The sequence below is a fragment of the Lepidothrix coronata genome, unplaced genomic scaffold (assembly GCF_001604755.1).
Source record: "Lepidothrix coronata isolate B3197 unplaced genomic scaffold, Lepidothrix_coronata-1.0 Scaffold12, whole genome shotgun sequence".
Classification (NCBI taxonomy): Eukaryota; Metazoa; Chordata; class Aves; order Passeriformes; family Pipridae; genus Lepidothrix; species Lepidothrix coronata.
The window spans coordinates 3,396,996-3,424,784 of record NW_016690192.1 but is presented as its reverse complement, the minus strand read 5'-3'; the positions used below and the strand labels follow the sequence as shown (position 1 = coordinate 3,424,784).

At 51.9% G+C, this 27,789-nt stretch overlaps 3 protein-coding genes across 5 annotated transcripts; 1 reads left to right on the top strand and 2 right to left on the bottom strand.

The window, feature by feature from the left end:
- Window positions 1–27: 27 nt before the first annotated feature.
- Window positions 28–8,551, top strand: TTC4 (tetratricopeptide repeat domain 4). Its single transcript, XM_017805672.1, has 10 exons — window positions 28–122; window positions 248–365; window positions 443–604; window positions 2,079–2,156; window positions 2,946–3,070; window positions 3,363–3,449; window positions 4,321–4,535; window positions 5,695–5,776; window positions 6,854–6,936; window positions 7,861–8,551. Exons 1-10 carry the CDS (start codon window positions 36–38, stop codon window positions 7,958–7,960), a joined length of 1,137 nt encoding a protein of 378 aa, XP_017661161.1. The 5' UTR covers window positions 28–35; the 3' UTR covers window positions 7,961–8,551.
- Window positions 8,552–8,873: 322 nt separating this feature from the next.
- Window positions 8,874–10,224, bottom strand: TMEM205 (transmembrane protein 205). Of its 2 annotated transcripts, XM_017805674.1 has the most exons (4): window positions 10,064–10,224; window positions 9,882–9,987; window positions 9,617–9,780; window positions 8,874–9,374 (listed from the first exon to the last, which is right to left on the bottom strand). In XM_017805674.1, the coding sequence occupies exons 2-4, from the start codon at window positions 9,979–9,981 to the stop codon at window positions 9,075–9,077; spliced, it is 564 nt and encodes a 187-aa protein (XP_017661163.1). In that variant the 5' UTR covers window positions 9,982–9,987; window positions 10,064–10,224; the 3' UTR covers window positions 8,874–9,074. The 2 variants fall into 2 exon arrangements, with proteins under 2 accessions (XP_017661163.1, XP_017661162.1); XM_017805673.1 differs by having other exon boundaries at window positions 9,882–10,223.
- A 2,652-nt stretch (window positions 10,225–12,876) lies between these two features.
- Window positions 12,877–27,655, bottom strand: ACOT11 (acyl-CoA thioesterase 11). 2 transcript variants are annotated; one of them, XM_017805722.1, is made up of 17 exons: window positions 27,528–27,655; window positions 23,349–23,424; window positions 21,714–21,912; window positions 20,785–20,854; window positions 17,747–17,807; window positions 17,419–17,520; window positions 17,034–17,169; window positions 16,581–16,737; window positions 16,127–16,246; window positions 15,884–16,028; window positions 14,925–14,980; window positions 14,731–14,797; window positions 14,562–14,645; window positions 14,318–14,451; window positions 13,880–14,011; window positions 13,677–13,803; window positions 12,877–13,573 (listed from the first exon to the last, which is right to left on the bottom strand). In XM_017805722.1, exons 1-17 carry the CDS (start codon window positions 27,548–27,550, stop codon window positions 13,418–13,420), a joined length of 1,845 nt encoding a protein of 614 aa, XP_017661211.1. In that variant the 5' UTR covers window positions 27,551–27,655; the 3' UTR covers window positions 12,877–13,417. The 2 variants fall into 2 exon arrangements, with proteins under 2 accessions (XP_017661211.1, XP_017661212.1); XM_017805723.1 differs by lacking the exon at window positions 23,349–23,424 and adding an exon at window positions 19,027–19,077 and having other exon boundaries at window positions 27,528–27,644.
- Between the last annotated feature and the right edge of the window lie 134 nt (window positions 27,656–27,789).

The following is a 27,789-nucleotide window of genomic DNA, read 5'->3' as shown; positions in this document are numbered from 1 at the left end:
GGGGGCGGTCGCAGGCGGGGCCAGGCGGCAGCACGATGGCGGAGGACGGGCCGGGCGACGGGTCCGGCGAGCCGGGGCCGCCGCGGTACCGGGGCGCGCTGCACCCCGACACGTGGGAGCAGGTGAGGCGGCGGGGCCGGGGGGGCCGAGCCGAGCTGAGCCGAGCCGAGCCGAGCCGAGCTGAGCCGAGCCGAGCTAAGCTAAGGGCGGCGTGTGTGTGTGTGTGTCCGTGCCCATCCATCCGCAGGAGCTGGAGGCCATCCCCATGTTCATGAAGCGCTGCCCGGCCGACATCGACGCGTCGCGGCAGCCCGAGCTCGCCTGCCTGCAGTCGCTGCTCTTCGACGAGGAGCAGAGCCCCGCAGGTGGGCACCGCGCGGGGGTGCTGGACGTGTTCTGGGGGTGCCCCCGCTCAGACCCTGACACCCCTCCATCCCCGCAGAGCTGGCCAGGATGTACAAGAACGAAGGGAACGAGTACTTCAAGGAGAAGGACTACGGGAGAGCGGTCGCCGCCTACTCCGAGGGGCTGCGGAAGAAGTGCGAGGACCCCGAGCTGAACGCGGTGCTGCTCACGAACCGGGGGGCCGCACACTTCCACCTGGGTGAGGGACCTGTGCCAGCTCCGACTGGGATGGGAATGGGGCTCTGCGCTCCAGAGCTGCTTTTCCTCTCCATTTTCCTTCTTTCTTTTTTCTTTTTGGTGTGTGATACAACAGACTAAGTGGCTTATTCATGAGAAAAAGGCACCTGAAGACCTGGCTCACTTCAGAGCATGGCTGCGTGTAGGATTTGTGCTCTGTTCATTGCAACTATAACCTGCTGCTTGAGCCTTGGCTCCAGGAGAGGTTAAAGCCAGTGGTTGTTAGAATCATAGAATGGTTTGAGTTGGAAGAGACCTTTTAAGGGCATCTAGTCCAATCCCTCTGCAATGAGCAGTAACATCTTCAACTACATCAGGTTGCTCAGAGCCCCATCCAACCTGGCCTTGAATGTTTCCAGGGATCCAGGGATGTGGTTTCTACCACATCTCTGGGCAACCTGTACCAGTGCCTGACCACCCTCACTGTAAAAAATGTCATTCTTCCCTATATCTAGTCTAAATCTACCCTCATTTAGTTTAAAACCATTACTCTTTTTCCTACACAACAGGCTGTGCTAAAAAGTTTTTCCTCGTCTTTCTTGTAGGCCCCCTTTAAGTACTGAAAGGGTGCACTAAGGTCTACCCAGAGCCTTCTCTTCTCCAGGCTGAACAACCCCAACTCTCTCAGCCTGGTTTTATAGCAGAGGTGCTCCAGCCCTCTTATCATTTCTGTGGCCTACTCTGGACCCAACATGTCCATGTCTTTCCTGTGCTGAGAACCCCAGAGCTGGATGCAGTACTCCAGGTGGAATCTCATGAGAGCAGAGTAGAGGGGCAGAATCCCCTCCCTCCACCTGCTGCCAATGCTGCTTTTGATGGAGCCCAGGACATGGTTGGCTTTCTGGGCTCCATATCCTTTAGCACAACTTTTAGGAGGATCTGTTCTATAATCTTCCCAGGCACAGAGGTGAGGCTAAGAGGTTGGTAGTTCCCAGGGTCCTCCTTTCTATCTCTTCTAAAAATTGGTGCAAAGTTTCCCTTTGCACCTGGGACTTTACCTGACTGCCATGACTTTTCAAATATCATGGAGAGTGACTTGGCAACTACATCAGCCAATTCCCTCAGGACCCTGAGATGCATCTTGTCGGGTCCCATGGACTTATATATGTCCAGGTTCCTCAGGTGGTCACAAAGCTGATCTCTTACAGCTACCATCCCTTCTACCAACAGCATCTGCACAGCAGGGAAGGTGTTCTTGGCTTTTTAATGCTGTTGTGTGTTGCAGTAGGGCAATGTTACTTATCCCTCACCTGTGTTTGATCCCCGTCCTTTCACTTCTTGCCCTCAGGTTACCCCTTTTTATCCTCCTCTCACCTCACAGCGATTGTAGAAACAGTGAATTATAGGGTCTCTGCATAAACTGTTTTGTCACCTTGGTGTCTGGTTGGATTTTAAATATAAATGCAAGGTTCTGAGCAGTTTTACTTGCTTTGTAGGTAACTACCGTTCTGCTCTCAATGATGCCATCCAAGCCAAAAAGCTAAAGCCCACCCATCTCAAAGCAATCATAAGAGGTAAGAGTTAAAGGCCGTGTTGCTTCATGGAGTGCAAGAAACATGGTTCCAAAACACTTGGCACATGTTAGCTTTACTTATTGTACTGTTCATGTTACAAGAAACAAACTGTTGTTAGATGTTGCTTTGTTTCCTCGCAAGTTTCTGTGTGTTTAATAATTGTGTTTATAAACCTTAAATTGCTGTGAGTGGGGATCATGCTTTGTTTCTGGACAGAATTCATTTCAGGAAGGTAAAGTCTTACAGTTACTGTAAGAGATCTCTTTACTTGTTTTGTTATTGGTGTTTCTCCATGAAACAGAGCTCTGGGTTTTGCTTTGGATTTTCAGTCAAAATAGTATCCTTTGCTCTTCAGTTTCTCTATCTGTCAAAGAGGTACTGAACCTGTTTCCGTAGAGCATAGCCTACTTTTCCTGTTTTCCATAATACTAGTTTTTGGGGTTTGGTTGTGCTTTTTCCCCAGCATTTCTCACTCTATGGAAATCCCCCTTTTAATTTTTCCATACAAGACAAATACTGAAATGCTAATTATGATAACATTTTCCTTGTAACAGACACTTCTAGAATAATTCTTATAATTTTTGTGACCAGATGAGCAAATAATACAAGAACTGATGAAATATTTTAGATTTTCTTCTCAGCTGACCTGCTGGAAATCTGTGATTGAACATGACCATGGAAGACAAAAAAGACTAGTGCAAAAGCACCAGGCCTAATGCTGTCTTTATAACCATCACTTTGTGTAGTAGTTTTACACTGACCCCAGACTCAAAATCTGAATCCTTCCAGGAGCTCTCTGTCACATGGAGCTGAAGAATTTCTCTGAAGCAATAGCATGGTGTGAGGAGGGCTTGCAAATAGATTCAACAGAGAAAAAGCTCCTGGAAACCAGAGTTAAAGCTGACAAGTTAAAGGTAAATATGAAGGCAGTCTGGCATCTGCAGTGCTTGTCTTCTGCTTTGTGTCAGGAATCACTTTGGGGTCCTTAGTTGAAGAGTGCTCCACACAGGTTTCTGTGTAGTGTAATATCCACACAGAGAATTGAGTGGTGGTTCTATGTGGTGTGTGTTGAGCTGTGTAGGAGAAGGAGCTGGAGAGGACCCTTCTGGAGACCCAAACTGATTTCTCCACCCCTTGACAGGGTAGAGCAGTGATGAGCATTGACTTGCTGTGTGTGACCATGGTGCAACCTTTTCTTACATGTAGCGAGCTGAGGAGCGGGATGCAAGGAAAGCAAAGGTGATGGAGAAGAAAGAGAAGTGTCAAAGGGAAATCTTGCTTGCAGCAATAAAGGTGGGTCAGTGACAGGGGCTGGCTTTGTGTGCTTTGGGATTTTTTTTAAGAGCTCTCTTGTTTGTCTCTAAAAGTTTGTTCTTTTGCTTTTGAGGGGCTTTTGAGGGCTAGAGCCAAAAAAATGAGTTAAAACCATAATTCTCCTTATCTCTGTGACTGCAGCTTCCAGGTTGCCATATTTCAGGTAACAAGTAATGCAAAATACAAACCCAGTGTTAGGAGATGGACTGAGCTTTGTGAGTGCTCTGGCTGCTGGGCTGTAGCATCACATTAGCCCAAGGAACCTTGCTTTCTTTGCTGCCCACTGGCGTTACTTCAGTGGAAGGATAGAAGATAACCATTCAATAGGGTGGAGGAGGGAATCAATCCAGGATCCTTTCCTACCTCATTGAATGTTTGGGCTACATTAAAATATTTTGGGCTATTATATAAAGTCAGATTTCCAAGGAAAAGGCTGAGCTTATTTCAGTTTTCTGAAACAGTGGATGCTCTCAGGAGCTGGTGTGTGTAGTTGCACCCTGAAGCGATGCCTGCAAGGTCCCAAAGAAAAGGATTTTAGATGCATCCCTTTCCACACGTTTTCTCAGGCTCTTCTCTCAGTGTGTGGGCTCCTCTTGATTGCCACCTCTCCTCATCCATTTCATGAGGTGTCTGGATACCTGGCTGAGATTCTGGATTCTATTGGGAAGACCAGTCCCCTGAGTCTGATACTACAGGAAAGCTTTTGATGGCATGTTTAAGAGCTGACTCATTAATAAGAACAACACAATTTGACCTTTTACCGACTGCTAATTTTTTGCTCTTATTCTCCCTGCCGTATCTGTTTGGCTTTTGGTTGTTTTTTTTAGTTTTTTCCCTCCCTCTCCTGCAGGAAAGAAATATCAAGCTTGTTCTTGAGCCTTCAAATGAAGAAGAGGAAATATCGGATGGCCTGGCTGAGATATCCTTAGATGGGTTCCACTCTGACAGTGCCACAGGGGCAAAGGTGCACTTAGATGCTGATGGCAACCTGCACTGGCCTGTCCTCTTTCTGTACCCTGAGCATGAGCAGACAGATTTCACTGTGGCTTTTCATGAGAACTCCAGGTAAATGCACTGTCAGCAGAACTCTTGCATAAGGGAGGTGTTTGAGCAGATGAGAACAGACAGCAAGTGAAACACTGCCATGCTGATGAAGTTGTTCTGGATTTCTAATTGCAGAGCTGACCCTTCTTTTCAGCAGGAGGTTGCACTAGATGACCTTCTGAGGTCCTCTCCAACCTGAACTATTCTATGATTTATATAAATTTATAGCCCAGACAAACACATTTTGCCAGGGTGATTAAAGGGGCTTGCAGTGCAAGCTTAGACCTATAATTAATTAGTGGCCAGTAATAACTGTGACTCATCCACACATATGGATTCTAGAGGTTCATTAAGGTGCTGTTTCAAAGCCCATCAAATATGGGATCTCAGAACAACAAATTAAAAATTATTAAAATCATTAAAAGCTCAAAAATCATTAAAAACTTCCAAAAGGGACCTCTCATAACCACCAGTGACCCCACAGTTCTCCTTAGGGTTTTCAGCATGCCTGTCTGAACTGCTGCAGACCTTTCAGACTATAAGCAAGTGACTGGCAAGGTGGGAATTCTACTTTTCTTGATATTAATTTCCATTTCTGATCTTACAATGTTAAACAAACTTGGAATTTGTAACTTTTTTTTTTTCTGGAATACATATTCCTCAGATCTCTTACTAAGTTTGGAACTTAAAATACAGTGCAAGCAGGTCAGTAAAGTTATAGTACTTACATGATAGCATTTACTATGCCTTTTCATGACCAAAGGAAGTGGATTTTTAGAACAAATTGGCCTCCAACACTCCTCAAGTACCAAAATAAACAAGCCTCTGACACACAAACAGATTCTCATCACTCTGATGGAACCAAGTAGAAGGGAAATCCATTTTAGACAAAATGCAAGGTGTTTATTTTGACATCTTTTTCAGTGTGAAAATGTAAAGTTAAAAATAATTTGTTGTTGCACTGCTCAAATTTGAAACCAATAGCCTGAGTCACAATATGGCCTTGGATTCATTGGGAAAATGGTGAGTTTGAAGGGAAGAAACTATTAGTGATCTAAACTTACTTTCAGGTCTGATGTCTAATTTGCTAATGTATTTTTACCATCATTCAAATGCAAGTGCACAAATGATTGAAGCTGAACAGTCTGTCTAAGCTCACCAAGTGTATTTTGGCTTTTAGGTTTATTGATCATTTAATGGTGATGTTTGCTGAGTTACCTCCTTGGGATTTAGAAAGAAAATACCTTCCCAGCAACCTTGAGGTGAAAAGTTTGATTTTTCCTTCAATTTCAGGGTTGTTGTGTTGTGGGTTTGTTTGGGTTTTTTTTTCTGGAGTGAGAAAATACACAGCTTTGAGGGTATGATTTGTTTACTTGTTTACCATTCACAGATGTGAAACAAAGATCTGGAGAGCTACATTCACTTATAAATACAAATATTTACCAGGTGTGCTGACAGAATTCACTAATGCAAATTGAAGTTCTTTTGTCTTCCACTTACATTGTATTTGATAGGAGGTGTTTAGAGATGTTGCTAGATTTCATCTCTGTAATGATAATTAAGATTTAGACCATCAAGCTGATAGGCTGCCTGGTTTTTAACTGCATTGTGGAGCTGCTGAATACAAATGAGAAAATATTATTTAAAAAATAGTTTATTTTCAGAACTAACTCGAGGTACCTAAGCACATAATCGCATCGAGGTAATATATCTCTATTAACACTTTAGCAAAGGTAGGTTGTGAGTTGGTTGTGGCCGCAGTAGGTTTTGAGAATTTTTCTGAAATAGTTCATGGAAGGATACAGATGTTTATTATTCATTTTTCACTTCACTGTCATCTGTGCCAGGCAGCAGCACAACCCTTTGTACAGTGAGCAGACAGGCCCAAAAGGACAGTGACTGTGTACTTTTCCAGATTAAAATCCATGTGTATTTACAGTCTAAGATACCGTTGCTGGATTTGAATCTCTTAAATCAACTCTATTTTGTTCAAATACCTTTAAAACTATGCGATTTATTTCATAACATTGCTGCATTTCACCTGTTAAAAAGCAGCCCTTAGGTTTAGATTGCTTCTCTGTAAAGCACAGGAACAGCCAGTGTATTTTGCCTTCCTGCTGCTAGTTCCATAAGATAAGCTGGTTTATACAGGAAAGACTTGGAATTTGCACGAATCCGTTTCTTCATCACTGAATTTAGCACCTGACACAGTGGGCTCAAGCTACAGAGGTTTGATAAACCTCCGGTTGATAATGGTGTGCTGTTACTAAACTGTTGAAAGCCCAGTACTTTCCCTCATGTACCTTAGGCATTTAATTATCCTCCAAAACCTTTTTCAGCTCTATTTTGAAGATGAAGAAAGAAATGAAATGCATGAGGTGAACCCAGAACACACATTACTACAAGTGCTGCAGCACGAAAGGTGAGGCTGTACCAGTCCATGTCCGAAGAAAAAAAGGCAAAAAGTATGAGCTTTGGGTTTTAAGTCCAGTTTGTTCTTTATTAGTTCTAAGTCTTCTCTGATTTGATAGTTCTTGGTCTTAAAGGTATAAAGCAGTAAGGCTGCATGGATTTTGTGCCTGGCTTTAGTGACTTACATATGTTTTCGCCCCCCAAAAAATGAACAACTCTTTCCAGGTCTGGATGGAGATGGGAAGGGGAGCTGGGCGCAGCTGAGTAGCACAAAAGGGCTGTTCCAGATCCCATCTACACAGTACTACTTTAAAAAAAAAAAAAAAAAGGCAGCAGCCTATAAAGAGCATGTTGAAGGTTAACAATGCTCTCACTGTTCATAATGCTGTGTGAGCAGCCCCCGACACAGCGTGCAGCACTGTTCCCCAGTGAAACTGGCTTTAAAGTGTTGTGCAGTTACTGAGAGAGAAGAATTTGCTGTTTGTAAAGCCAAAAAGTTATTGTGGAGCCTGTGCTGTTGAGTTGCACCATCTCGTAGCTGGAGGAAGCTGCCCCACAGTGCGGGCTGTCGCAGTGGGAGCGGGATCTTGGTCACTGCCACAGGCTCTGGCCAAGCTGTCACTCCATAAAATTCAGCAGCGTACACAAGCCCTCAGATTTCAGGCTGTAAGGGCAGTTGCAAGAGAAACCTCCTTCCAGAGGGAGAATAACAACTGCTTTAATTAAAAGTAGCTGTTGGAAGAGGAGTTGACTCATAAAACACTCCTCCTCAGATATGCTTCGCCCCAACTCCAAGAGGCTCTGCTAATCAGCACAAAAGCTCATCACTGGCCTTTGGGAGGGTCAGTCTTTATGGAGCAGGGTGGAAGTCACTCGCTTTGCAGGACACTTGGTCAGCTACAAGGAAGCAAAGGACTCCTTTTAATCTTTGCAGGTATTTTGTAAAGGCCGGGACTCCAACAGTTTTGGTATTTGCGAAGCGTTCTCCTTTCTCTAAGAAATACTTCTCTGGTAAGAAGGTGCATCGACTGTAATGAGCAAGAGTGAAACGAGAAATCCTGTGCAAGAGGTTGCTGTTCATTAGCCCAGCTACAGGCTGCAAACTTCTGCTTGAACAAAAACACCTTGCACACTTCAGGGAAGAGAAATAATCTTGGCACATGGGGAAACTTCCAGGAAAGCAGCATAGGAGAATAAAGGGCTTACATGAGGGGATTATTTGTCTAAAAAGAAACCCAGCTGGCTTGCAGAAGGTCTCCTCTATGATAGGCTGCATGTGGTTTTGAAATAAACCTGGTGCAGTGCCAAACACTGGCTGTGGTTTCAGCAACAGCAGCTGGGAATGTAGTTCCTTACCTGTGAAGAATCACAGATCTCCTCGGAGGTGGGCTGTAGTTGCTGGGGTTTGCCAGCAGTGGGCTAGGGCAATACCTGCCTGTTGCACCGGGGTGGATGCAATCAAGTCCCTGCCTGGGATCCAGCAGCTGCTGTTTTGTCACTGCTTGGCTCTGCTGCTGGCCAAGGTACAGCAGAGTTCCTGATTTGGAGCGGTGTTTTACTGACCCTTTTGCTACTGTACTGATTGTCCTACAGAACCTGGAATAAACGTGGCTATTTTAACTAGATTGACTTTTGCCTAATGAATGAGACAATATTTTTTCTCACCTCATGAAATACTGGAAGAGAATGGCAAACAGTAATTGTAAACACCAACGTAACAGCCTTATCCATTACACTAACTGATACAGCCAACATACAGGGCTTGTGTATTAGCTTTCAGCTTTTAATTAAAAGTAATTCTAAATCTCTCATTTCTTTCTCTTCTGCAGTCTCTCTGTGACTGCAGAAATACACTGCAGCTTTAGACACAGCTAATGCAGAGGGCATTAGAAAGCTGTTCAGCCATAAACACTCCTGCTTAGATCATAGAAGCTGCCTTCAGACAGATTCAGAGAAAGCATTTTCATTTTACTATTCCTGAATTTCTGCACCATGCACAAATACAGTAAGAGTATCTCCACCTGAGGATGCTGCAATTTAATCTCCAAACCTCAGGGTTACTACACAGTAAGGCAGCAGGATGGCTCCCTTTTCACAGTATGTTGGTTCTGGCCAGGCAGCCATCGATCGCCTCGCAGTGTCCTGCCCTCACAGGGCAGAGAGTTTGACAGCGAGGTGGTACAGGCTCAGGCCATTGCACACAACGCAGCAGAGGTTGCAGAGGGAGGACAGAGCATGGTAGAGGGCGAACTGCCGGCACAGCTGCCTGTAGCTGGGGTTGGAGGCTCGCAGGTTTCTGCGGGACTCGCTGGCCACCAGCCCGACCTCCTGCCCGAGGCCGTGGCTGCGCTCCACGAGGTGCAGGTCTGCCACAATGTCGGAGGTGACGTGCCCGAACCACTGTGTGTTCAGCACAGAAGCAGCGATGCAAATGAAGAAGAGGATGACCTGCGGGGGAGCAAAGCCCACCGTGAACATCCCACACTTGTTGTGGGTTAAATTTCTCCCCCAGCCCTTCTCGCACACAAGGCTCGCTGCAATCTGGGTGCTAACTGGCTTCTTTAACCAGAGCCACATGTGGAGCTCACATCGTGTGCAAACCAGCCTCAGTGGAGCAGAGCAGGGCGGGACCCTGCAGAGGAAGGGGTTTGAGCTCAGCCAGCTCGTGTTTGAGAGGGGGAGGCAGCTACCTGGGTCGTGTGTTCCTCGCTGAGCCGCTTGCTGGGGTGGCACATGGCAAACAGAGTCAGATTGAGGAAAGCACAAGTGGAGCTGATGTGGAAGTAGTAGGGGAAGAGCTCGCGCTGGATGGAGCCGAAGGTGTGGCGAGGGAGGTGTCTGCTCATCACAAACCCTACAAGGGGGGAGAGATGGTAGGTCCTGGGGCAAAGCCCCCTTCCCTGGGCCTCCCACCTGGGCAGAGAGCCACAGCAGTGCACACAGACCCCAACCTACCGGCCACAAAGGTCACCCAGATCTGCATTCCCCAGGAGGTGGAGAGGAAAAGCAGGTGCAGCAGTTTGATGATGTTGGAGGGCTCCGTGTCGGTCGGCATGGTGTCCTGGATGGGGACAGGTCCCTCCATGTCAGCCAAGACACCTCCAAATTCAGTGCTGAGCTGCAGTTACTGCTCTAACCTTACTGGATGCAGGGCAAATGCAGTTCAGGTTCACAAACCCGCTTACTCAGGAATAGCTTTGGAGCTGGTACAGCCCTTCCCAGCTCCCCCACCACACACCCAAAAGGGCTGCAAACCCAGAGCTCAAATACCTCGTATGTTAGGGGCAGGGCCCTGCGTCAGCACCTGGGAACCGGCTGGTTTGGGTGGACTTTTGGCAAAGTCCAGCCAACGCCCCAGCTGACCCCTGGCAGCAGGAACAAGCAGAAAGTCAATAAAAAGAGGAAGAGAAAAGCCCTGACAAATATGCCTGCTCATGCTGTGAGCATCAAAGAGGCCCTTTGGTCAGGGGGAAGCCCCCCCTGCTTAAAAGCAGCAACAGCTTCTGCACTTTTTAACCAAAAAAGCCTGGGGGCTGGAAGGAGCAGGGACACTCCCAGGCGAACCCCACTGCCCCAGACCCTGCACTGGCACAGCATGAGAGCACAGGCAGCAGTGGGTGGAGGGAGGCTTTGAAGGAGCTGCCTGATCCACTACAAGGAGCACTTTGGAAATTAATTAAAACAAAGCTGCTAGGAGTAGCCCATCAATACTGCTGCCTGCAGAATTCTTTCTCCTCCCCTCGTCTGATCACCTCGGGGCATGAATTACAGCGGGGATGGCCGTAAAAGAGACGCTGCCTTCTAATTCCATCCCACTCCCCCTGCAAAATGGATAAGTATACACTGTATTATGATATATTAATTCCATGTATTTATTTGGGCATCTAAAAAATCAGGTCCTTAAACCTTCTCATGATGGCAGCGTACTGGAGAAGGCACTTGGATGCCACCTGGAGTGCTGGCCTGTAAATTCCCATCTGTCTTCATGATCTTTTCTTTTCCAAAAGCTTCTTGGAATTTTTGGGATGCTTTCCTGCTCCATCCTTCAGCAGCCCTGTCCACTGCAGGGGCCCAGGGAAGGCAGTCTGGTGAGGCTTTTTTCATTGCATCATCCTGGACAGGAAGGCAGTGATGGGCACTGCATTGGGCAGCTGCCATGGAGCCCTGATGCTCCCGAGGTCCCAGATCTGCCTCCCCAAATCGTTTGTCTCCATGCAGGAATTAGCAGCTGAGGGCACCAAGGCAGCTGGGTGTTTTCGTGCAAAGGAGCCACATCTGGGAAGGTTGTTCAGAGCAGGGGAGTAACTCCCCTTTTTTTAAGCGAATAAAAAAAATGGTGATTGATTGCTGATTTGGTCCTGGAGTGGTGGATTTGGAAGGGAGGGCTCTGGGAAAGGCTGGTAAGGGCAGGTTGCTCTGAATGCACCCACCAGCAGGTCTCTCCTCCCTTGGGAACTGGCTGTGGGATTAGGCAGTGGAGCTGGGTGCTCCAGGGATGCTCCAAGCCACGCAGTCCTGCTGTCCATGCTCCCCTATGCCTGAGGGCCAGCAGGTGCTGCAGGACTGCAATTTTTTTCCAAATGTACGTAAACCATGAAACATTTCACACCACTGTAGTGCTCTGTCACACCCCCAGGTCGCTCCTGCTCTATCACCCTGCATCCCCAGGGACCCAGCCAGGCCAGAGCCAGGGCTGACCATGGCCTCGCAGAGGTAAAAAGCGCAATACTTAAGGAGAAGGAGAGGTCAGCTAAAGTTTAATGTTCAGGCAAATGCATCATCCCCTCCACTTAATCAAGCAGCAGCAATTCCTAACGGTAAGTAGAAAGGATGTCTCAGGTCCTGGTGATAAAAAGGCAGGATTGCTCTGAGTTTTGGGAGATAAGAGGGCTCTATAAAAATTGAATTTTGTACTATGATCAGCCTGAGGTGGCTTTATCTTGTGGAGGTTGGGGCAGAGCCATGCCAGGCCTTGATCTGAGATGTTTATGATGGGAAATACGAGAGAGATTAGGGGTTTATGGCCACAGCCAGCCCAGGGTTAGGAGCCACTGGCCAGTGGCTGCAAGAGAGGGGCAGGAGCTTCTGCTTATAAACTAGGTGGGGAATTTGGGTGGTAAAGTGCCTTTTTAAGGACTGGACGCTGCAGAAAGGAAAAAACACCCAGGGATGCCTGGAAAAGAACCCTGTGCATGTTTTTGGTACCCCATGGCCTCATCTTACCCTGAGAGCAGCATCATCATCACTTGCTCATGGTTAAGCTCTGCAAAACCCATCCTTGGGTTTAAGTTCATGGGGCTCTGGAAGCAAAGTTCTACATGCCCAAGGTCTCCTGGGGCTTGTCCCCCTCCCAGCAGGCAGCAAGCCCTTCAGAACATCAGTTCCATCAGAAAACCTCTGGCTGTGTGACCCAGGAAGGCCTGGGAAGGGGCTCTCCACAGGGCTGTGGCTGAGGGCAGATGTCCCCTGGGCTGTGACTGATGAGTAGCACTTCCACATCCCTGCTGCATTCCAGTGGCTTTCTCAGAGCATCTCAGACTTCGGGAAACAAAGTTTGGCTTTGTCTGTTTTTTTGCTTTTTCAGTGCCCCTGAGGCAGTTTGGGGGCTAGATCTCAAGGTGTTGGTGCACCCAGCAGACAGGGATGAAGGAGCAGCTCCACAGGTCTGCCCCAGGCATGGTAGCAATGCCTCCAGGCAGTATCCAAAAGCCACTCTCATGGAGCACCGGCTGACACCCCATTCCTACAGCATGAAGTCCTGCCTCAAAGGATCCCCCTCATCCACCTGAGCCCCAGGCAGCAGCTGTTGGAGCACCGTCCCTCTCCTCGCCCAGGGAAATGGCACCTGCCTGGGGCGTGCTGTGGGTGGACAATCCCTGCTCCATTCTTGCCATCCAGGCAGCGAAACAGCAAATCCCCACAGCAGACACTCACCCAGAGCACATACGGATATTTTTCCTTTCAATGCACTTTTATTGCTATTGCTTCCACAGCCCCATGGGGTAGGATTTCATCCTGGCAGGAACATGGGCTGTTTGTCAGCCCTGCCTGGGAAGAGAAGCAGCACTTGGGAGAGCAGGATGCACTGCCAGCCACCCCTGCACTGGGGAGGGGTAGAGCACTCTCTCCATATCACTGCCCCCTCTCTTCCTTTACTACCTCAAAGGGAACCAGTAATCCCCCACAAAGAACCAGTAAAAAAAAAAAAATCTGGTTTAGTGAGATTTTGGATCATATAAAGATTCAAGTAGCGTTAAGTAAACAAGAAAACCAAGTCCTGTACATCGGCTTATAAAATTTCTAAATAAAATTAAAAAAAAAAAGAAAGAAGAAAAGATATGACACGTCAGTGCAAAGGGATGAGGTGGTACAGTAATACCCCTCCACCCCAAGTCCCAGGGAGGCAGGGTCTGGGTGCCACCATCCACATCCCCTTCCACCATGGAGGTGCCCCTTCATCTGTGTCCATCTGTCAGCAGGGTGCTGTGGCTCTAGAAGTCCCGCAGCCGTGAGATCAGGTCCTCTTTGTTCTTCAGCAGGAACTTCTCGCAGGCTTCAAAGGTGGCACAGATGTCAGAGGACAGTCCTGCCACGTTGGTGGTGACATAGTTGAGGTACCCTGGCATAGCCTGGTTGTAGTAAGCCACCTGAGAGGCACAGGAGATGGTCAGTAGGGGCACGTGTGAAAGAAGGAGCCTCCCCAACAGGGTGTGGGCAGCATGGCCCCACAGCATGGTCACAGCATCCCACCTTGCTCATCTCCTCTGACTCCGGCCAAATGCAGAAACCAGAGCAGAGCGTCTCCCCACGTGTGTATTCAGCTCGTGGGGGGTGGGTGGGCAGTGTCACCGATCGAAAGGCCACCACATAGGGGTCCCTGGGAAGGAGAGAGGCCAGGTGAGCTGGCACAGCTCAGCTGGCAGGAAGCAGGGAGTCGGGCTAGGGACAGTTACCCCTTGCTGCAGGGTTTCCGCCGGGACGCCAGGATGACAAAGTCCTGCAGCTTGCTCTCCTGTCTGTGCATCCGGCTCACCACGTGGTAGATCATGTCATCGTCATCTACCTTCTGGACAAGCTCAGCACTCCTGCAAGGGGAGGCAACCGGTCACAGAAACCCCACTGTGCCCCCCAAATCTGGGGGCTTACACATTTACAGCCCACCACCAGATCCAAAATATTTGGGGGGACCCAAAATAAATGTTTTCTGCAGCCATTAGCCCAGGTAGAGTCAGGATGGAGACATGCAGTGGAGGGTCTCTAGGAGCAATCATGGCTCCAGGGCAACACACTTGCTCCCGGGAAAGCCCAAACGGATGCTCAACCACAAGCCCTAAATTTAGAAGTGTGATTTTTGGGAAGGGCTGCGTGCCCAGGAGCCCCACAGCACTCACGCATAGTGACTGTCCCACTCGTGCCGGCGCCGCAGGTTGGAGAGCAGGGAGAAGGCTTGGCTGGCCATGATGCAGACAGACATCTCGATGCGGAAGGACAGGAATTTATCCTCCTCCAGCGTGTACATCCTCACCTTGGGGAGCACAGGGCACGGTTGGGATGTGTTCCCCATCACTAAGCCCCCACGTTGCCCATGCTTTGGGGGCGAGGGGCAGCTCAGGAGGAAGGGGCAGGGTTTAGTACCTTTTCCTTTTCTCTGGCAAGTGCCCAGTTTGTTTTGGCTACGAGTGTCTTCAGCGCAGAGACGTTGTTGTAGCTCAGATAAACCTGGGGCAGGGGCAGCATGTCAGGGGCAAGAGCAGGGGCAGGAGGTTGGGCAGGAGGCAGAGGCTCCTGCAGGGAAGCATCCTACCTTGTTGCTTTGATCCCAGGGCACAGAGAGTGGTACCTCGGTCTGTTTGCAGGAGACGACGTATTTTCTGCAGGAAAGGAACAGTTTCCCTTATGATGGGACACAAAGAACCCACAGACTGTCCCTGCACCCAAGTGCTGAGCCACTCTCTCCTCCCTCCTCCATACCCACATCCCACTTGCTTTTCTGCTCACCGGTCCAGCCGAATTTTTTTCCTAGCACTGGCTTCTCTGTACCTCCTTTCTCCATCCTGATAAATGGGAAAAGCCAATTAGGTTAATAGGAAAAGGAGGAAAAAACTCAATCATTTGTCTTTTTGGGAGTGGGAAAAATATGCAGCAGGAAGGGCTGGAAGGTAAAGCCCCTGCACTCACTGGCTGTCACCCCAGCTACACTGCAGTGCTGGTTAGTGATTAATTGTGAGCTATTTGGGCACTGCCACCACGGTGTGATCAATGATGGGCACTGGCACATTAGGGAAAACCCTTATTGTGGCTGCAAAGCTGCAAACAGCCCCTGAAACACAAATCATGTCCCCTTACACCTGCCAATGCCCTCTCTTGGGTGAATAAAACCCCAAAGAAGCCAGCCTGTTTTGAAGAAAGTGCTAGTGCAGTGTTTTAAAGCAGGTAGATATGAGGTTTCAGGGAGCCTGACTCTGGCCATGAGATGATCTTCCTAGGGATCATCCTAGGGAGATCCTAGTTTTAAGGCATCCAAAAAATCAGGCAGGTGGGCAAGGATCAGCCCAGGGGAAGCTGAGATTGAGTTTGCTTTGTTGCTAAGCTCACATGACAGATTTCCTTAAATATCTGGATCTGAGCAAATTATTGATTAGGATGCTTTGAAAAGTAAAAACAACCTCAGAGGTTTGCATTCCTTCCCCTAAATTATAGAAAAAATGAACTGGAATTTGCAGGCAATGCTCTGTTAAGCCTTGCATGGCTAATACATCTCCATCCTCGCACAGGCAAGTGGTTTATTTTATTAGTTATACCGAGCAATCCATTTAATTCACTTGCGATTGAGCAATTTCATTTCCATCATCATAAAACTGCATTTGTTTTGCTGTGAATCTGAGAGCCCCTCAGGGCTGAGTGGGATTCCCAGGGGTCCAGGGAATTCCAGAGAAGCCATCCCTGCCCATCCTTACCCCTGGCTCGGGAGCCACCATGGGCAGCACGCGGGGCCGGCCCTCCTGGTCCAGCACCTCGAAGGTCATGAAGGCGCTGTTGATGTGCCGCGGGCTGACGGACATCTCCCGACCGTACGCCTCGGCGCTGACCCCCACCTCCATGCTGCCGGAGAAGAAGGGGTGAGGGTGCGGAGAGCTGTCAGGAGGGTGGGATGGGGACCCCTCCAGGTGGGATGGGGACCTCCTGCTTCCAGCACCCACCTGTTTTTGAAGGCATTGTTGACGATGGCTTTGAGCACCAGGCGGTCCCCAACTTGCGAAGGTCCCCGAAAGTGGAACATCTCGATGGCCCTCAGTGTGGGGTGGGCATGGCACAGCCGGCTGCAGGGTCAGGTGTTACTCCCCAGCCATGGCCCCATGGCACACCCTCCCCAACCCTGTCAGAACCAAGAGGACCCCAAAAAACGTCACCCCTGGATTTCAACTGTCAAAGCCAGCCATGAGAAAGGACAATGAGCCAACCCTTCCCTGGGGTCCCCCAGCTCTACACATCCGTGGGACTCCCTATATGGCATCGCCCAAGGGTGACGTGCCAGGGACCATCCCTTTGGAAGGTCCCTACAACCCAACTGTGGTCACACCCAGTCAGACTCTGCCCTGGCTATGTGTCCCCTCCAGGCACACCATCCCCTACACTGAATCTCTCTTGGGTCACCTGGCTGCAATAGTGGCCACGTTCTCCATCCAGGCCATGATCTGCCCACCGAAGGTGTTGCCCTGATGGTTGGCGTGTGGAGGCAGCACCAGCTCCACACTCTCCACACGCGTTTTCTCCGCCGGCACTGCCCCGCTGCCATCCCGCGTCTCCAGCTCTGCCACATTGAGAGAACAGGGTTCAGCATGTTGGATGGCCAGTGGGATCCCCACTACCAGCATCCCACCAGCCCTTTCGCCCTCTCCTCACAGCTGCCCTCCCACTGCATCAACCTCACACACACTGTCTGGGATAGTGGGGCTGATCCCCACCCTGCCATGACCAGGGCCTTCCCAAACCTCCACGTGGTGATCATCACTGTTCCCCATCAGCATCCTGCTGAGGAAGGGGATTGTCACCAGTGGGCATCAGGGCTATTTTGGGGATGGAAACCCAGGCTGTGAGACACGGTACCGGTGTCAGGGCGGCTGCGGGTGAGGAGGTCCTTGAGGGTGTCCTTGTGCGCCAGCCGCATGCGGCGGCGCTCAGCAGCGATGCTGTACTCGATCTTCTCCTCCTCCGTCTGTGGGGTCAGTGGCTTCAGCCTCACCTGCAAAGGGGATGGGGCAGTGCAGTCCTGGTGCTGGAGGAGGCAGGGCTCCTTCAGGCTCCTAAAGCCCACTGTACGTGGGCAGAGCCCCCACGCTGCATCCCACAAGCACGGGACAAGGGATCATCAACCCTACTGTGTGCAGAAAGTGTCCTGATGGAAAGCCAGACCCAGCTCAGCCCCAGAGAGGCCATTTCCTTACTGCCTCTGTGCAGATGACAACTGAGCCCCCCAAGACACCATGCTCACCTTGCTGCCAGAGGGGCCCTGTGCCACGAAGGTGGCGTACGCCTTGCAGATACTGCAGTGCTTCCCGCTGCACAGATCTTCATAGCTTACTTGGATGCCCACCTGGGAGAGGGCACAGCACCCCTGAGAGCCGGCTCTGCTCCCCAGGGACCCACATCCCACCAAGCACCCCTGGACAGAGCCAGCCAGAGAGGATACACACATGGGATCAAAGCTGGGAACTGCAGGAGGATTTGGGGATTTGGCATTTGGCTGTGTGGCTGGTGGGGGTGGGTGCACAGCAAGGGAGGACAGGGGCAGGGGGTGAAGGTGAGGGGCACACACCAACCTCCATGCTGGAGTTAAAGGCTCGGTTCACTTTGGCTTTGATGTTGACAACTTGCCCGACACTGAAAAACAGAAACAGGAGAAAGTGCATGGGGTTACTGGGGGAAAACGGCCACCGAGCAGCTCCCACTGAGGTGACACAGCATTACAGCCCACTGTCCACTGTGGTAAGGCTTCCTGGGACTGTGGGACATCCTGGATGGCCAGCAGGACATAGGGACATAGCCAGCAGGATGGCCATCCTGGATGGCCAGCAGGACATAGCCACCTTTGAGACATGAGATCCCACACCTGTCCAGCCCAGCTGGTGAGATGTCACCCTGAGCAGCTGTGTGCAAGTAGGTCCCCAGGTCTGGGGTGCTTGAGCAGAGGAGGTGCCAAAGACTTGCTTGGCACCCACTGCCTATGTAGACATGCACACTCCTGCCAGAGCAAACGGCTCCTCCAGCCTTGCATCCACTGTCCTGCACAACAGGAGCAGCCGTGGGGCCTCCCCACGGGCCCTCAGCCACAGCCCCAAAGCTGCAGGTATCTTGACTGCTCCTGTCCCTCCTCCTCTCCAGGGCCCCCCTAGAGCAATGGAAACCTTGGGATACTGGGAGATTGCAGGAGGCAGGATCCAGCCAGGGGCATTTTGCACCATCTCTTAAATTGAACATCTGCTGGCAGCAAACTGCAGCTTGCAGAGTCCAGGAGCTCTCCTCTGTGCCCTCAGCAGGCTTCAGATCAAACACACAGACAACTTTGGCTCTGCAGCCTAACCTACTCCAAACTGGTACTCACAAAATGAGCAAATGAAGCTTATTAGTGAGACCCACAGCAAACAGTCTTATCAAATGCATTATTAAATCAGGAATATTCCTCATTCCCTAAAAGAGGCCAATGCTAGGAAACCCTGGAAAAATAAACGCTGCCACCATCACTGCAGGTTTGCTCCATAGAGGGCTCAAAACCAGAAGCAAGGAAGAGTCAGCATGTGCTTCAGCACTGTAACTTTCCCCTTACCCCCCTGCATGACTTCTGGCTTCAAATGATCTCTGCTACTCCACACACTGTGCACGTTGGCTCTGGCTGGAGCAGGGGCAGCCTGAGGCTGGGATGGTGCCTCCAGCCATCCCCCAGCACAGACTCTGGGCCCAATGACAAGCCAAAACATTAGCAAGGTTACATGAGCAGCCTCCATTCACCATGCCATGCCATGCCACGTCAGTGGGGTTAATGCTCCCAACTCACGGCAGAGCTGCGTTAGACTGGCTGCTCTAGGGCTGCAAACATCCGTACCAGACACCGCTCCTCCCGTCTCGCTGCCCAGCAGGGCTTAGATACAGCTGGCTGGTGCAAAAAGAGAAAGCAAGATGGGGGAAGAGGGTTAGAGGCGATGGAAGCGGCCACACGGATGCTCCGGATGGATTTGAGGTGAGGGGCATGCAAGGGCAGGGGGCCAGGAAGGCATGCTGGCAGCCCCAGATGTTGATACATAGCCCCAAAAATACTTTATCTTCTCTCTCCTTATCAAACAGTACAAGCCAGGGCCATAAAAGCCACACAAAGCCTGGCTCAAAGGTACGTGCAATCATCCCGGGAGGCCGCACTTCCACATGGCAGGGCAGAGGGACGGGGACGATCTGCTGCACAGCTGATGAGTTTTAAGCCAGTGATGTTTTGGGGTCTCCTCCGTGCCCCCAGGCATCTACAGCTCCTCCCTGCCTCTCCCCCACAGCGGGAGGGAAGCAGAAAGCACAAACAGCTGGATGAGGAGAAGAGCCAACAACAAACACCACATAAAGCTCCTCTGCCCTCCAACAGCTCTGCGGGAAATCCCTGCCAGGCCCCTTGCTTGGAGCCTTAAGCTGGACCACAGCAAATGGGATCTGAGCCAGGAGCAGCACAAATTCCCTGACCCCTTGGAGTAGTGCCCAACTCTTCCCTGAGGAGAGACAAATGCTTTTCAGGGCTTGATGTAATGCTGCGGAGCAGGGCTTGCATCTGTCATCCTGCTCCCGAAACCCATGGGGAAAAGCTTCCCAGGCAAAGCTTCCCAGCTGCCCTGGGAGCTGGAGCCATGTGGCAGGGTATCAACCCCAGTGGTGCCACTTCTGCCAGTGGGAGGTGGCATCAGGGCTGCACCACGTCCCCACACTGTGGATTTGTCATGGAGCTGAGGCCAGGGCAATGGGCAGCTCATCTCCACCAACCCACCAGCATCCAGTATGAGAGGGCAAAAGTGGGAGTTCAGCATTTCCTGGGAATGACGGTGAAACCCAAGAGTGAGTCGGACTTCCCAGGGTGAAATAAATCAGCTGACAGCTGGGGACCCCAGTGCCAGCCCTGGGTGCCCACATTGGTCCCTGCACCAGCAGGCAGACCTGCACAGCAGGGAATGGCTGGACAGTGTAGATCCTGTACTGCAAGGGATCCTATACTGCACGGATCCTATACTACATGGCAGGGATGTAGAGAAATGTTGTCCCCTGCCACACAGCAGCCCTGGGGCTGCCTATGTCAGGGTGCAGGGACAGCACCCAGAGGCTGCCAGGACAAGCCTGTGAGGGGAGTTTGGCCAAGCAAAACCCAGCCTGATGCATCTCACAAAGTGATGTGCAGGGAGGTCCCACCTCCCCCAGCACCCGGTGGGTGGGGGAGCCCCACCACGCCCCAGCCACCCACATGGCCACTAGAGAGGCACGATTTGCAAGATTTGAGTTTTCCAGAGCACTAAATCAGAGTTGCTTCTTAAACAAAGCCAGGGAGGAGCTGGCGTTGGGGGAAATACCGGGAAGAAGCCAACCCAGTAGGAGCTCTCCAGGCACCCAGACAGAGGATAAATCAGAGCAGACAGTCAGTCCTCAGCGCTGCGGTGGAGATGGAGCCTCAATCCCTGGCTGGCCTGTGAGCCTGGCACTGCCACCACATCTCCTCCTCTCCCAAACACGCTGCTCCCTGTTCCAGCTCCAGCCCCACTGTCCACATTGCACCCGGCAGATGGGAAAAACCCCTCCATTTCCTTGCACATGCCCTGTTGGAGCACCAAGTATTTACCTAATGGTATGCTCAAAATAGATATCATCCATAGAAGCTGTGACGCACGGGCAGCCAGCGTGTCTCTCGGCTGGAAGGGAAAAACAAACTGCATCAGCAACCTGCAGCAACACGTCGAGGGTTAGAGGGGCAAGTGCGCTCCTTTGCCCCATGGCTGGTTACACTGGTGACACCCCAGCCAGCATCCCTTCCCTGCTCATGTCCACTGCTGCATCTATGGGGGACAAGAGTGGGATTTGGGGTTTCTCCTCCCACAGCAGCATGGATTTGCAGATGTTTAAAGGTTTGGAGGGTGTGCTGCGAGTATAACTGGGAGGCACGTTGTCCTGCTGTTTGCCTTCCCTTCGTGTGTTTGCAGCTGTGGGGATGCACCAGCAGCCAATACCATCTCCCCATACATAGCAAATATTTTAAAGCCGCTCTGCCGGTCTCACTTTCCATTGGGACTCCAGGAACCTCAAACTGCAAAACTGCTGTGGGAACCTCATCAAACTGCAGAATTGAACCTGTTTCCTGTCATAACCCCCCTGTGCTTGGTGGGGCAGCCAAGCTGGTGAGCTCCATCACTTCCCGCTGAGGAGCCCATTCCCTTCTGGCTGCTGCTAGGATGCTGGGGATGTCACTGGCCTGGTCTCTCCATGCCCTGCACACCAGGCAAGGAAAAGGGCAGCATTTTGAAAGAAGTTGGCGTGGATTTTGATCCATTCCTAAGCCAGCATGCATGCTGCAGTGCACATCTCCTCCCCTTCTTGTTTGCTCTCTAATTACTCAGCAAAATGGCATGATGTGGGGTCCCCAGCTGGCGTCACTCTGAGGGACAGTGCTGGACTGCCAGGCATGCTGCTGATAAGCTGGCTCCTGGGGACACTGCCTGGTCATTCCCTCCCAGCCCAGCAGGACGATGGCTCCAGAGGGATAGGATGGCTTACCGGAGAGGCAGGCGGCCGTGTCGATCCACTTGAGCAGCTGGCCAGTGCTGAGCTCATTGCGGTGATTGGTGTGGCAGGGCAGCACCAGCTGGCTCATCTGCACCTCGGTGGGGTTGCGGGCAGGCAAGGGGCTCGCCATGGCCCCTGGTGCCTCCTCCCGCTCCCCTGGCTCCTGGGAACGTGGTGGAGAGGTTGAGCCCTGGTGGGACAAGAGCTCCGTTTTAACCAAACCCCCAAGACAGCAGTGACCATGAAGCCCACTCCCCTCACTGATCCAGAAAAACCCCAGCCCTGCATATCCCTGGACACCACCAAAATCCACCCAGTCCTTGCCAAATACATAGTTCCCACAGCCAAAAGGAAAAAAATCCCTCTAAAAAAAGCTCCATGGTTTCCAGGCCATTTATCACCAAACCCCACTGCTTCCTCCCAAAACCCATGCAAAACCCCTCCCTAAGTCAATCAGTTCTCTGTGAAGAAATTTTTCTCCCCTAACAGCTTAATTTTTAGGGTGCTGCAGCACAGGCTGGGTTCACTCTCCTGTGGTTGGGTATGTAGCAGTGTTCCACACGTTCCACCAACACCCCCCTTTGCCAAAGAAAACAGTGAAAGCTATGTGGTACAAGCAGCAGAGGAGAAGCATCCAGGGCAGTAAAATATGTTCCCTGTTGGCTTGGCCATTTGCTGGGCACAGAGCAGCTCCCCTGGCACCCCCGTGCGAGGCAGGATGGGAGAGAGAAGCTGCTACTGTGGCGGTGCTGGCAAGGAAAATAGCAGATGAGATGTCAAGTGAGTCGTGTTACACAAGGGGTGAACTCAGTTAGCCCAGTGAGTAATTAAGGAGACACGAAGAGTTGTCTGGGCTTCGTCACAGCCCTTCCTTCCGCTTTCTGCTCCCACTGCGGCTCCTGCTCACAGCACTTGTTGAAGAGTCCCACTGCAGCAGCTTCTCTGCCCTTTGCTTTGCCTGGATTCTTTCAAAGACCGGTTTATGCTGAAAATGAAGCTTTCCCGACTACCCTGAGCTCACTGCCTCTCAGAATAGCATTTTTCTCCAGCGGGTCAAACCTCTGTTTCCATAGCTACTGGTACACGACATCCCAGGAACAGCACAAACCTCGCCTCAGCGGAGACGGTGGCGAGCGCGTCAAGCCAAGCCTACGGTAAAGGGCCCCCCATCCCACAGTGAGATGGACCCTCGGCCACCAGAGCCCCTCCAGTGGGCTCCAAACCCCTCTGTGAACCTCCCAAGCTGCTTCCCGGTGTGCAGAGGCGCCTACACAAGTACCACAGAGCTATTTCAGGAAGCCAGCAGGCTCTGGGGTTCGAGCCAGCAATGCAAAGAGCTCCAAAGCTGCCTGCTGCAGAGCGAGCAGACAGCCTGGCTGGAGATCCCAATGGTCATTTTCCTGGTGTTTGACATTCCTGAATTTTAGGGGAAAAGTTGCTACCCATGGGAAAAGCTCTGACCCTGAGGTAGCTAGCACACAGGCAGGGGTGCTGATGGGGAGCAGATGCAACTGGGGCCAGTGCAGGTCTGGGAGCAGCTCCTGGCACAGGATGGCATTTGCCTTGGTTAGTAGCCACTGGCACAACTGGGGAGCCCTGGGGTTAGTTGCACGGCATGGGGGGTACCTGGAGGCCATTGCAACAGAAGTTCAAGATCTCTTCAGGGACTACAATATTCCCCTTGACCATTTTTAAGAGACACCTGGAAAGCAGAAGAGTGGCTCTGGTTACAGCAGGACTGGCAGATCGGGAGTGGCTGTTTCCCAGCAGGGACAAGACAGTGTGTGTGTCGGGTTGTCACACCCTGTCCCCACATCCCAAGCTGACGTCCCTCGCCGCACCACTTACCCCTCACCAGCACCTATTAGGGAGCTGCCCGAGCCGAAACAGAGAAGGGCAGAACCGGGACTGGTGCCTGCCATTCCTTGGGGGTCAGGACCCATGCTCACTGGCTGCGATGAAAGAGTCCAGCTATTTTAGGGTGCTGGACCGAGCCCAGGGCACAGGGTCATGGCCCATCCCTCCATCAGTGATGCTGCGTCAGTGCTTCCCCGTGTTGCTACACGTGAGAGAGGACTGTGCCTTGAAGCTCCCCTGGCCAGAGTGGTGACACCGCCGCAGTCACAAGACAGCCAGGAGCATATTTTTGGCAGTGGGCAGGGCTCAGGCTGTTCACGGGTGGTACTAGGGGCAGCAAATGGGAAGCACACAATGCCAGCAACGCCACTGTGCTGTGCTCCAGCCCCTCTGTCTCTGAAGCCCTGGCATTCCACAAGGGCACTGTGTGTCCTTGGGTGCCCTCAGGCTCCCAGGCCACACGCATGGTGACTGGGTCCCAGTTGGACATCGTGGTGGCATTGCAAGGAAAGGCAGAGTGGGAGCTGCAGCAAAACATAAGTGGAAGGGGCTTTATATTTACAGTTTGCTTTTAAACACAACACCGCTGGGCCCTTGGCATGCCTTCAGCTTCCCAGCACACATCCCTCTCCCACGCAGGTACAACCAGGCTGCTGGAGGCAGCAGCTCCTTTCCCAAGGTGTGGGATTGACTGATTTTAGCACAGGGTTAAAAAAGTGGAAGCTGCAGGTTTGCCTCCTGCACCCTCAGCCCTTTGCAGGGGCTGAGGTTGGGGCATCACATAGCACTGGTACAAAACAAGGGTTCTCAGGTCACCTACAGATGTAAATGGCACCACTGAGCCTCTCACAGCCTCCCACCCTTGCCCCATTGGCACCGTGTTTTGTTTTCCCAGCCCCATGACCTCTCCAGCCTTGTTATGGAGGCCTAGGAGCTTCCTTATGGCTCACCCACCCTTACAAGAGCCCAGTGCAAGGGTTACTGTCCTGTTTAGCAAAATGGGTTTGCTCCCTAATTGCAGGCACAATCGGTGGCTAGGGGCGGTCCTGTTACACCCCATAGCCACAGCAGACAGCGCCTGAGGGACATTCCTTGGAAACCCAAACCTGCTCCTGGCTCGGCAATCGTGTCAGCTTGTCCCCTGGGTTGCGTTAGCAGGAGGGGGAAAAAAACAGAGCTGTCTGCTTTGCATCATCCCCCTGCTATTTCCCAGGCAGCCCCAGCCCACACTCCCACCCTGGGGAAGGGGAGCACCCCAGCCACGCTCCAGAGACGTGGAACCATCCAGCCAGTGAGTATTTATGGAGTATTTGTTATCGAAACTAAGCAAGCAAGTGTCTGTCCTCATTAAAATCTTCAGCCTCACTCAACTGTCACATTTTTAAAGCTGTTGACTGATGCAGCCCTCAGGTCACCATGGCAACGGGATGCAGTACCCAGGCGATGATGCTCTTACTCTGTCACCCCTTGAGTGACCCACTTCTATCCAAAAAAAAAAGAAAAAGTTTGCATTAGGAAAAAATCTCTTCCAATATAATATTTTTCTTGCTTCCTGCCATGCTCGGTTTCTGCACTGCCGAAGGCATAAGGAGCCCACAGAGCAAACCAGGGAGGGCACAGTGGGGGAGACATTCCAAGGAATCTGCAAATATCAAGGGAGAGAGATCCCACAGCTCTCCTATTCCCTGTGTCCCACAGCAGCAAAACACCCACAAGCTCTAGGGAAGGTCTCTGCTGCTGAACTGGGTGCCAGCCTTTTTGGGAATCGTAAGGGGACCACCAGCTTGAAAGTCTTCATTGTAAACCCTGTTGGGTTCCACAGCCCCTGGGATGATGCCAGGCAAGGATGCAGAAGAGTGATTGTACCTCAAATCCTTGAACCTAGTGGAAGCAGGGGGTTTGCTTTAGCCACCCCCAAGCAGTGGATGAGAGGGACAGACAAGGGTGAAACTGGGGTCACCGGTGCTGGGCTGTGGGGGGCTTTGGGCAGAGTGGGGCAGCCTCACACCTCAAGCCACCCCTGCCTGCCCTCAGAGCTCTCCCATCATCCCGCTGCTGCCTCCCAAACACCTAATCCCCATTTTTCCTGGCCTGGCTCTGCCTCCTACTCCCACCCCAGCCCCTCAACCTTACCCCTCCCTGGAAATATTTGAAGAAAAAAAAAGGGGGGAGATGGAGGGGAAGAAAGCGGCAACAATGAAGTTCTCATGGGGGATTATTGGTGTATAATTGAGCAATATCCATGGTAACAAGCAAATCTGCACGTGTTAAAAAATTAACCTGACCTACTTTGGGAAATTCTGCCATCTCCACAGGGCAGTGAGGGCTCTCCATCCCCTGAGACCCGGCCTGACAGTCCCAGTGCCAGCAGGGGCAAAGCCCTGGTGCTCCCAGGGATGAGACAGGCAGGTTTTGTGCAAGGGGAGATGTCTCGTCCCGTGGGACCCCCACTGGTAAGTGGCAACAGAGACACCCAGAACAGCTCAACTCCATCACCCCATGCCCATCAGGATGGTGTTGGGTCCCCAAGATAAGACCCAGTGGGACAAAATGGACTGAATTGCTGGGTCACCGCACAGTTGAGGAAACATAAGTGAGGAAACACAGCGGTTCCCTGCAGTTGGTCTCAGTGGGACCCCAGGAGGGCAGCCGGCCCAGGAGAAAGGCCAGGGCACCCTGCAAGTGGTATTTTTGGCACCATACATCACGTTTCCCAAGAGTTCACAGAGCAAAGCCAGGCATGAGGCCAGGAAAGTACAAACCAAGGGTTAAAGGCAATGGGAAGATGCAGAATGACTCCTCTTACGAGGGGTCAGGGCTTTACAACCATCACCCATGGGAAAGCTTAATTCAGGGTGAGCGCAGCAGGGACCTCTCCAGTCCCCTCACATCCCTTTCCATCACAGAGTGAAGCATCCCCAGCCCCGGCCATGCCCGCAGCCCCATCCATACCCCTGCCCAGATGCTCTCTGCAGCTCCCGTGAGGCTCCCAGGAAGGCTGGTGCTGGTTTGCCAGCACAGGGGTGAAGTCCCTCAGGGAGTGTCCCAGGGGACAAAGGTCTGGCTCTGGCCCAGGGGGAGAGCAGAGCCACGTGTCACCCTGGCACAACTGCAAACCCCGAGAGGGCCAAAATTCACATGCATGGGTACATCCAACAGCATCACCCAGCCCACGCACCTTTGCCCTGCCACCCACGGCACTCCCAGGGTGGAGATTGCCATAACATCAATACAACTGGGGTTAAGACCACCACAGTCAAGCTCACCAAGCTGGAAACCACCATAGTGGAGACCAAGATGGTTTACACCCTGGAGGTCTCCACTGTGGTGGTCTCCACTGTGGGGGTCACCATGGTTGAGACCCCTGGGGCGAAAACTACCCAGGTGGTGCAGTAGTCTCTACCGTGGTGGCCTCCACCATGGCAGTTACCATGGCCAAGACCACCTCAGTTGAGACCATGGAGGTGAAGACCAGTGCAACATTGTGCCACCCAGCCACCCACACTGCCCCAACCAGACCCAGTACACCCCTCTGCCATCCTGGCACCACCATTCCCCACAGCCCTGTGCCCATGCTTCCCAAATATCTGCCCCTGCTTTTAAGCGAAAAAAAAAGCTGATTCAAGCCAACCCTCCCCCACTGTCCCTGTTGCAGCCGGAGGGTGCCACGTCCCCGTTGACAAGTCGCCAGTGCCGACCGAAGTGGAGCACCAGCACACCTCAGTGCAAACCCCACGGGCAACAAAGCATCACCCGGGCGACCAGAGGGGCACAAAGGGCTTTCACTCCACACCTTCCCCCTGGCAGAGCTGCCCAGCACCGACGCAAGCCAGGACAAGCCACCGCTCCACTGCTGGGAGTGGAACTCTGCAGCAGCGCCAGACACTGGCTCACGCTCACTCAGCTGTGGGGTTCCCCCCCTTGTCCCCGGCTCCCCACAGCCCTCACCTCAGCCAGAAGAAGCTAAGCATTTGCGGGAGGTGTCGAGGCGATGGCTGGCTCGGAGGAGAAGCGTCCGGACACCTGCGAGCTCGGCCGGCACCGAGCACGGGCGTCGAGGCCAGGCTGGCGCGGAGCCCTGGGACGGGGCCAGCGCACACCCCCTCCCGCTTCCTTAAATATGGTCATGCATAACTTTTCTTAAGGTAGCGCTTGGCAGATCTGCTCTTCCCTGGAAAATGGCCGGCGCTCAGAACGCTGGCTCTGGATG

Excerpts from the sequence above, each read along its gene's own strand:
- TMEM205 (XM_017805673.1), bottom strand. The coding sequence starts at position 10,011 with ATGGAGGGACCTGTCCCCATCCAGGACACCATGCCGACCGACACGGAG. Across the intron at positions 9,781-9,881 it reads CTGGGTGACCTTTGTGGCCG|GGTTTGTGATGAGCAGACAC; the intron begins GTAGGTTGGGGT and ends CCCCCCTTGTAG. Across the intron at positions 9,375-9,616 it reads GCGAGGAACACACGACCCAG|GTCATCCTCTTCTTCATTTG; the intron begins GTAGCTGCCTCC and ends GCTCCCCCGCAG.
- TTC4 (XM_017805672.1), top strand. The coding sequence starts at position 36 with ATGGCGGAGGACGGGCCGGGCGACGGGTCCGGCGAGCCGGGGCCGCCG. Across the intron at positions 5,777-6,853 it reads ACCTTCCCAGCAACCTTGAG|CTCTATTTTGAAGATGAAGA; the intron begins GTGAAAAGTTTG and ends AACCTTTTTCAG. Across the intron at positions 6,937-7,860 it reads CAAGTGCTGCAGCACGAAAG|GTATTTTGTAAAGGCCGGGA; the intron begins GTGAGGCTGTAC and ends TAATCTTTGCAG.
- ACOT11 (XM_017805722.1), bottom strand. The coding sequence starts at position 27,550 with ATGCTTAGCTTCTTCTGGCTGAG. Across the intron at positions 20,855-21,713 it reads CACGGCCGCCTGCCTCTCCG|CCGAGAGACACGCTGGCTGC; the intron begins GTAAGCCATCCT and ends TTTCCCTTCCAG. Across the intron at positions 16,029-16,126 it reads AACAATGCCTTCAAAAACAG|CATGGAGGTGGGGGTCAGCG; the intron begins GTGGGTGCTGGA and ends CTTCTCCGGCAG.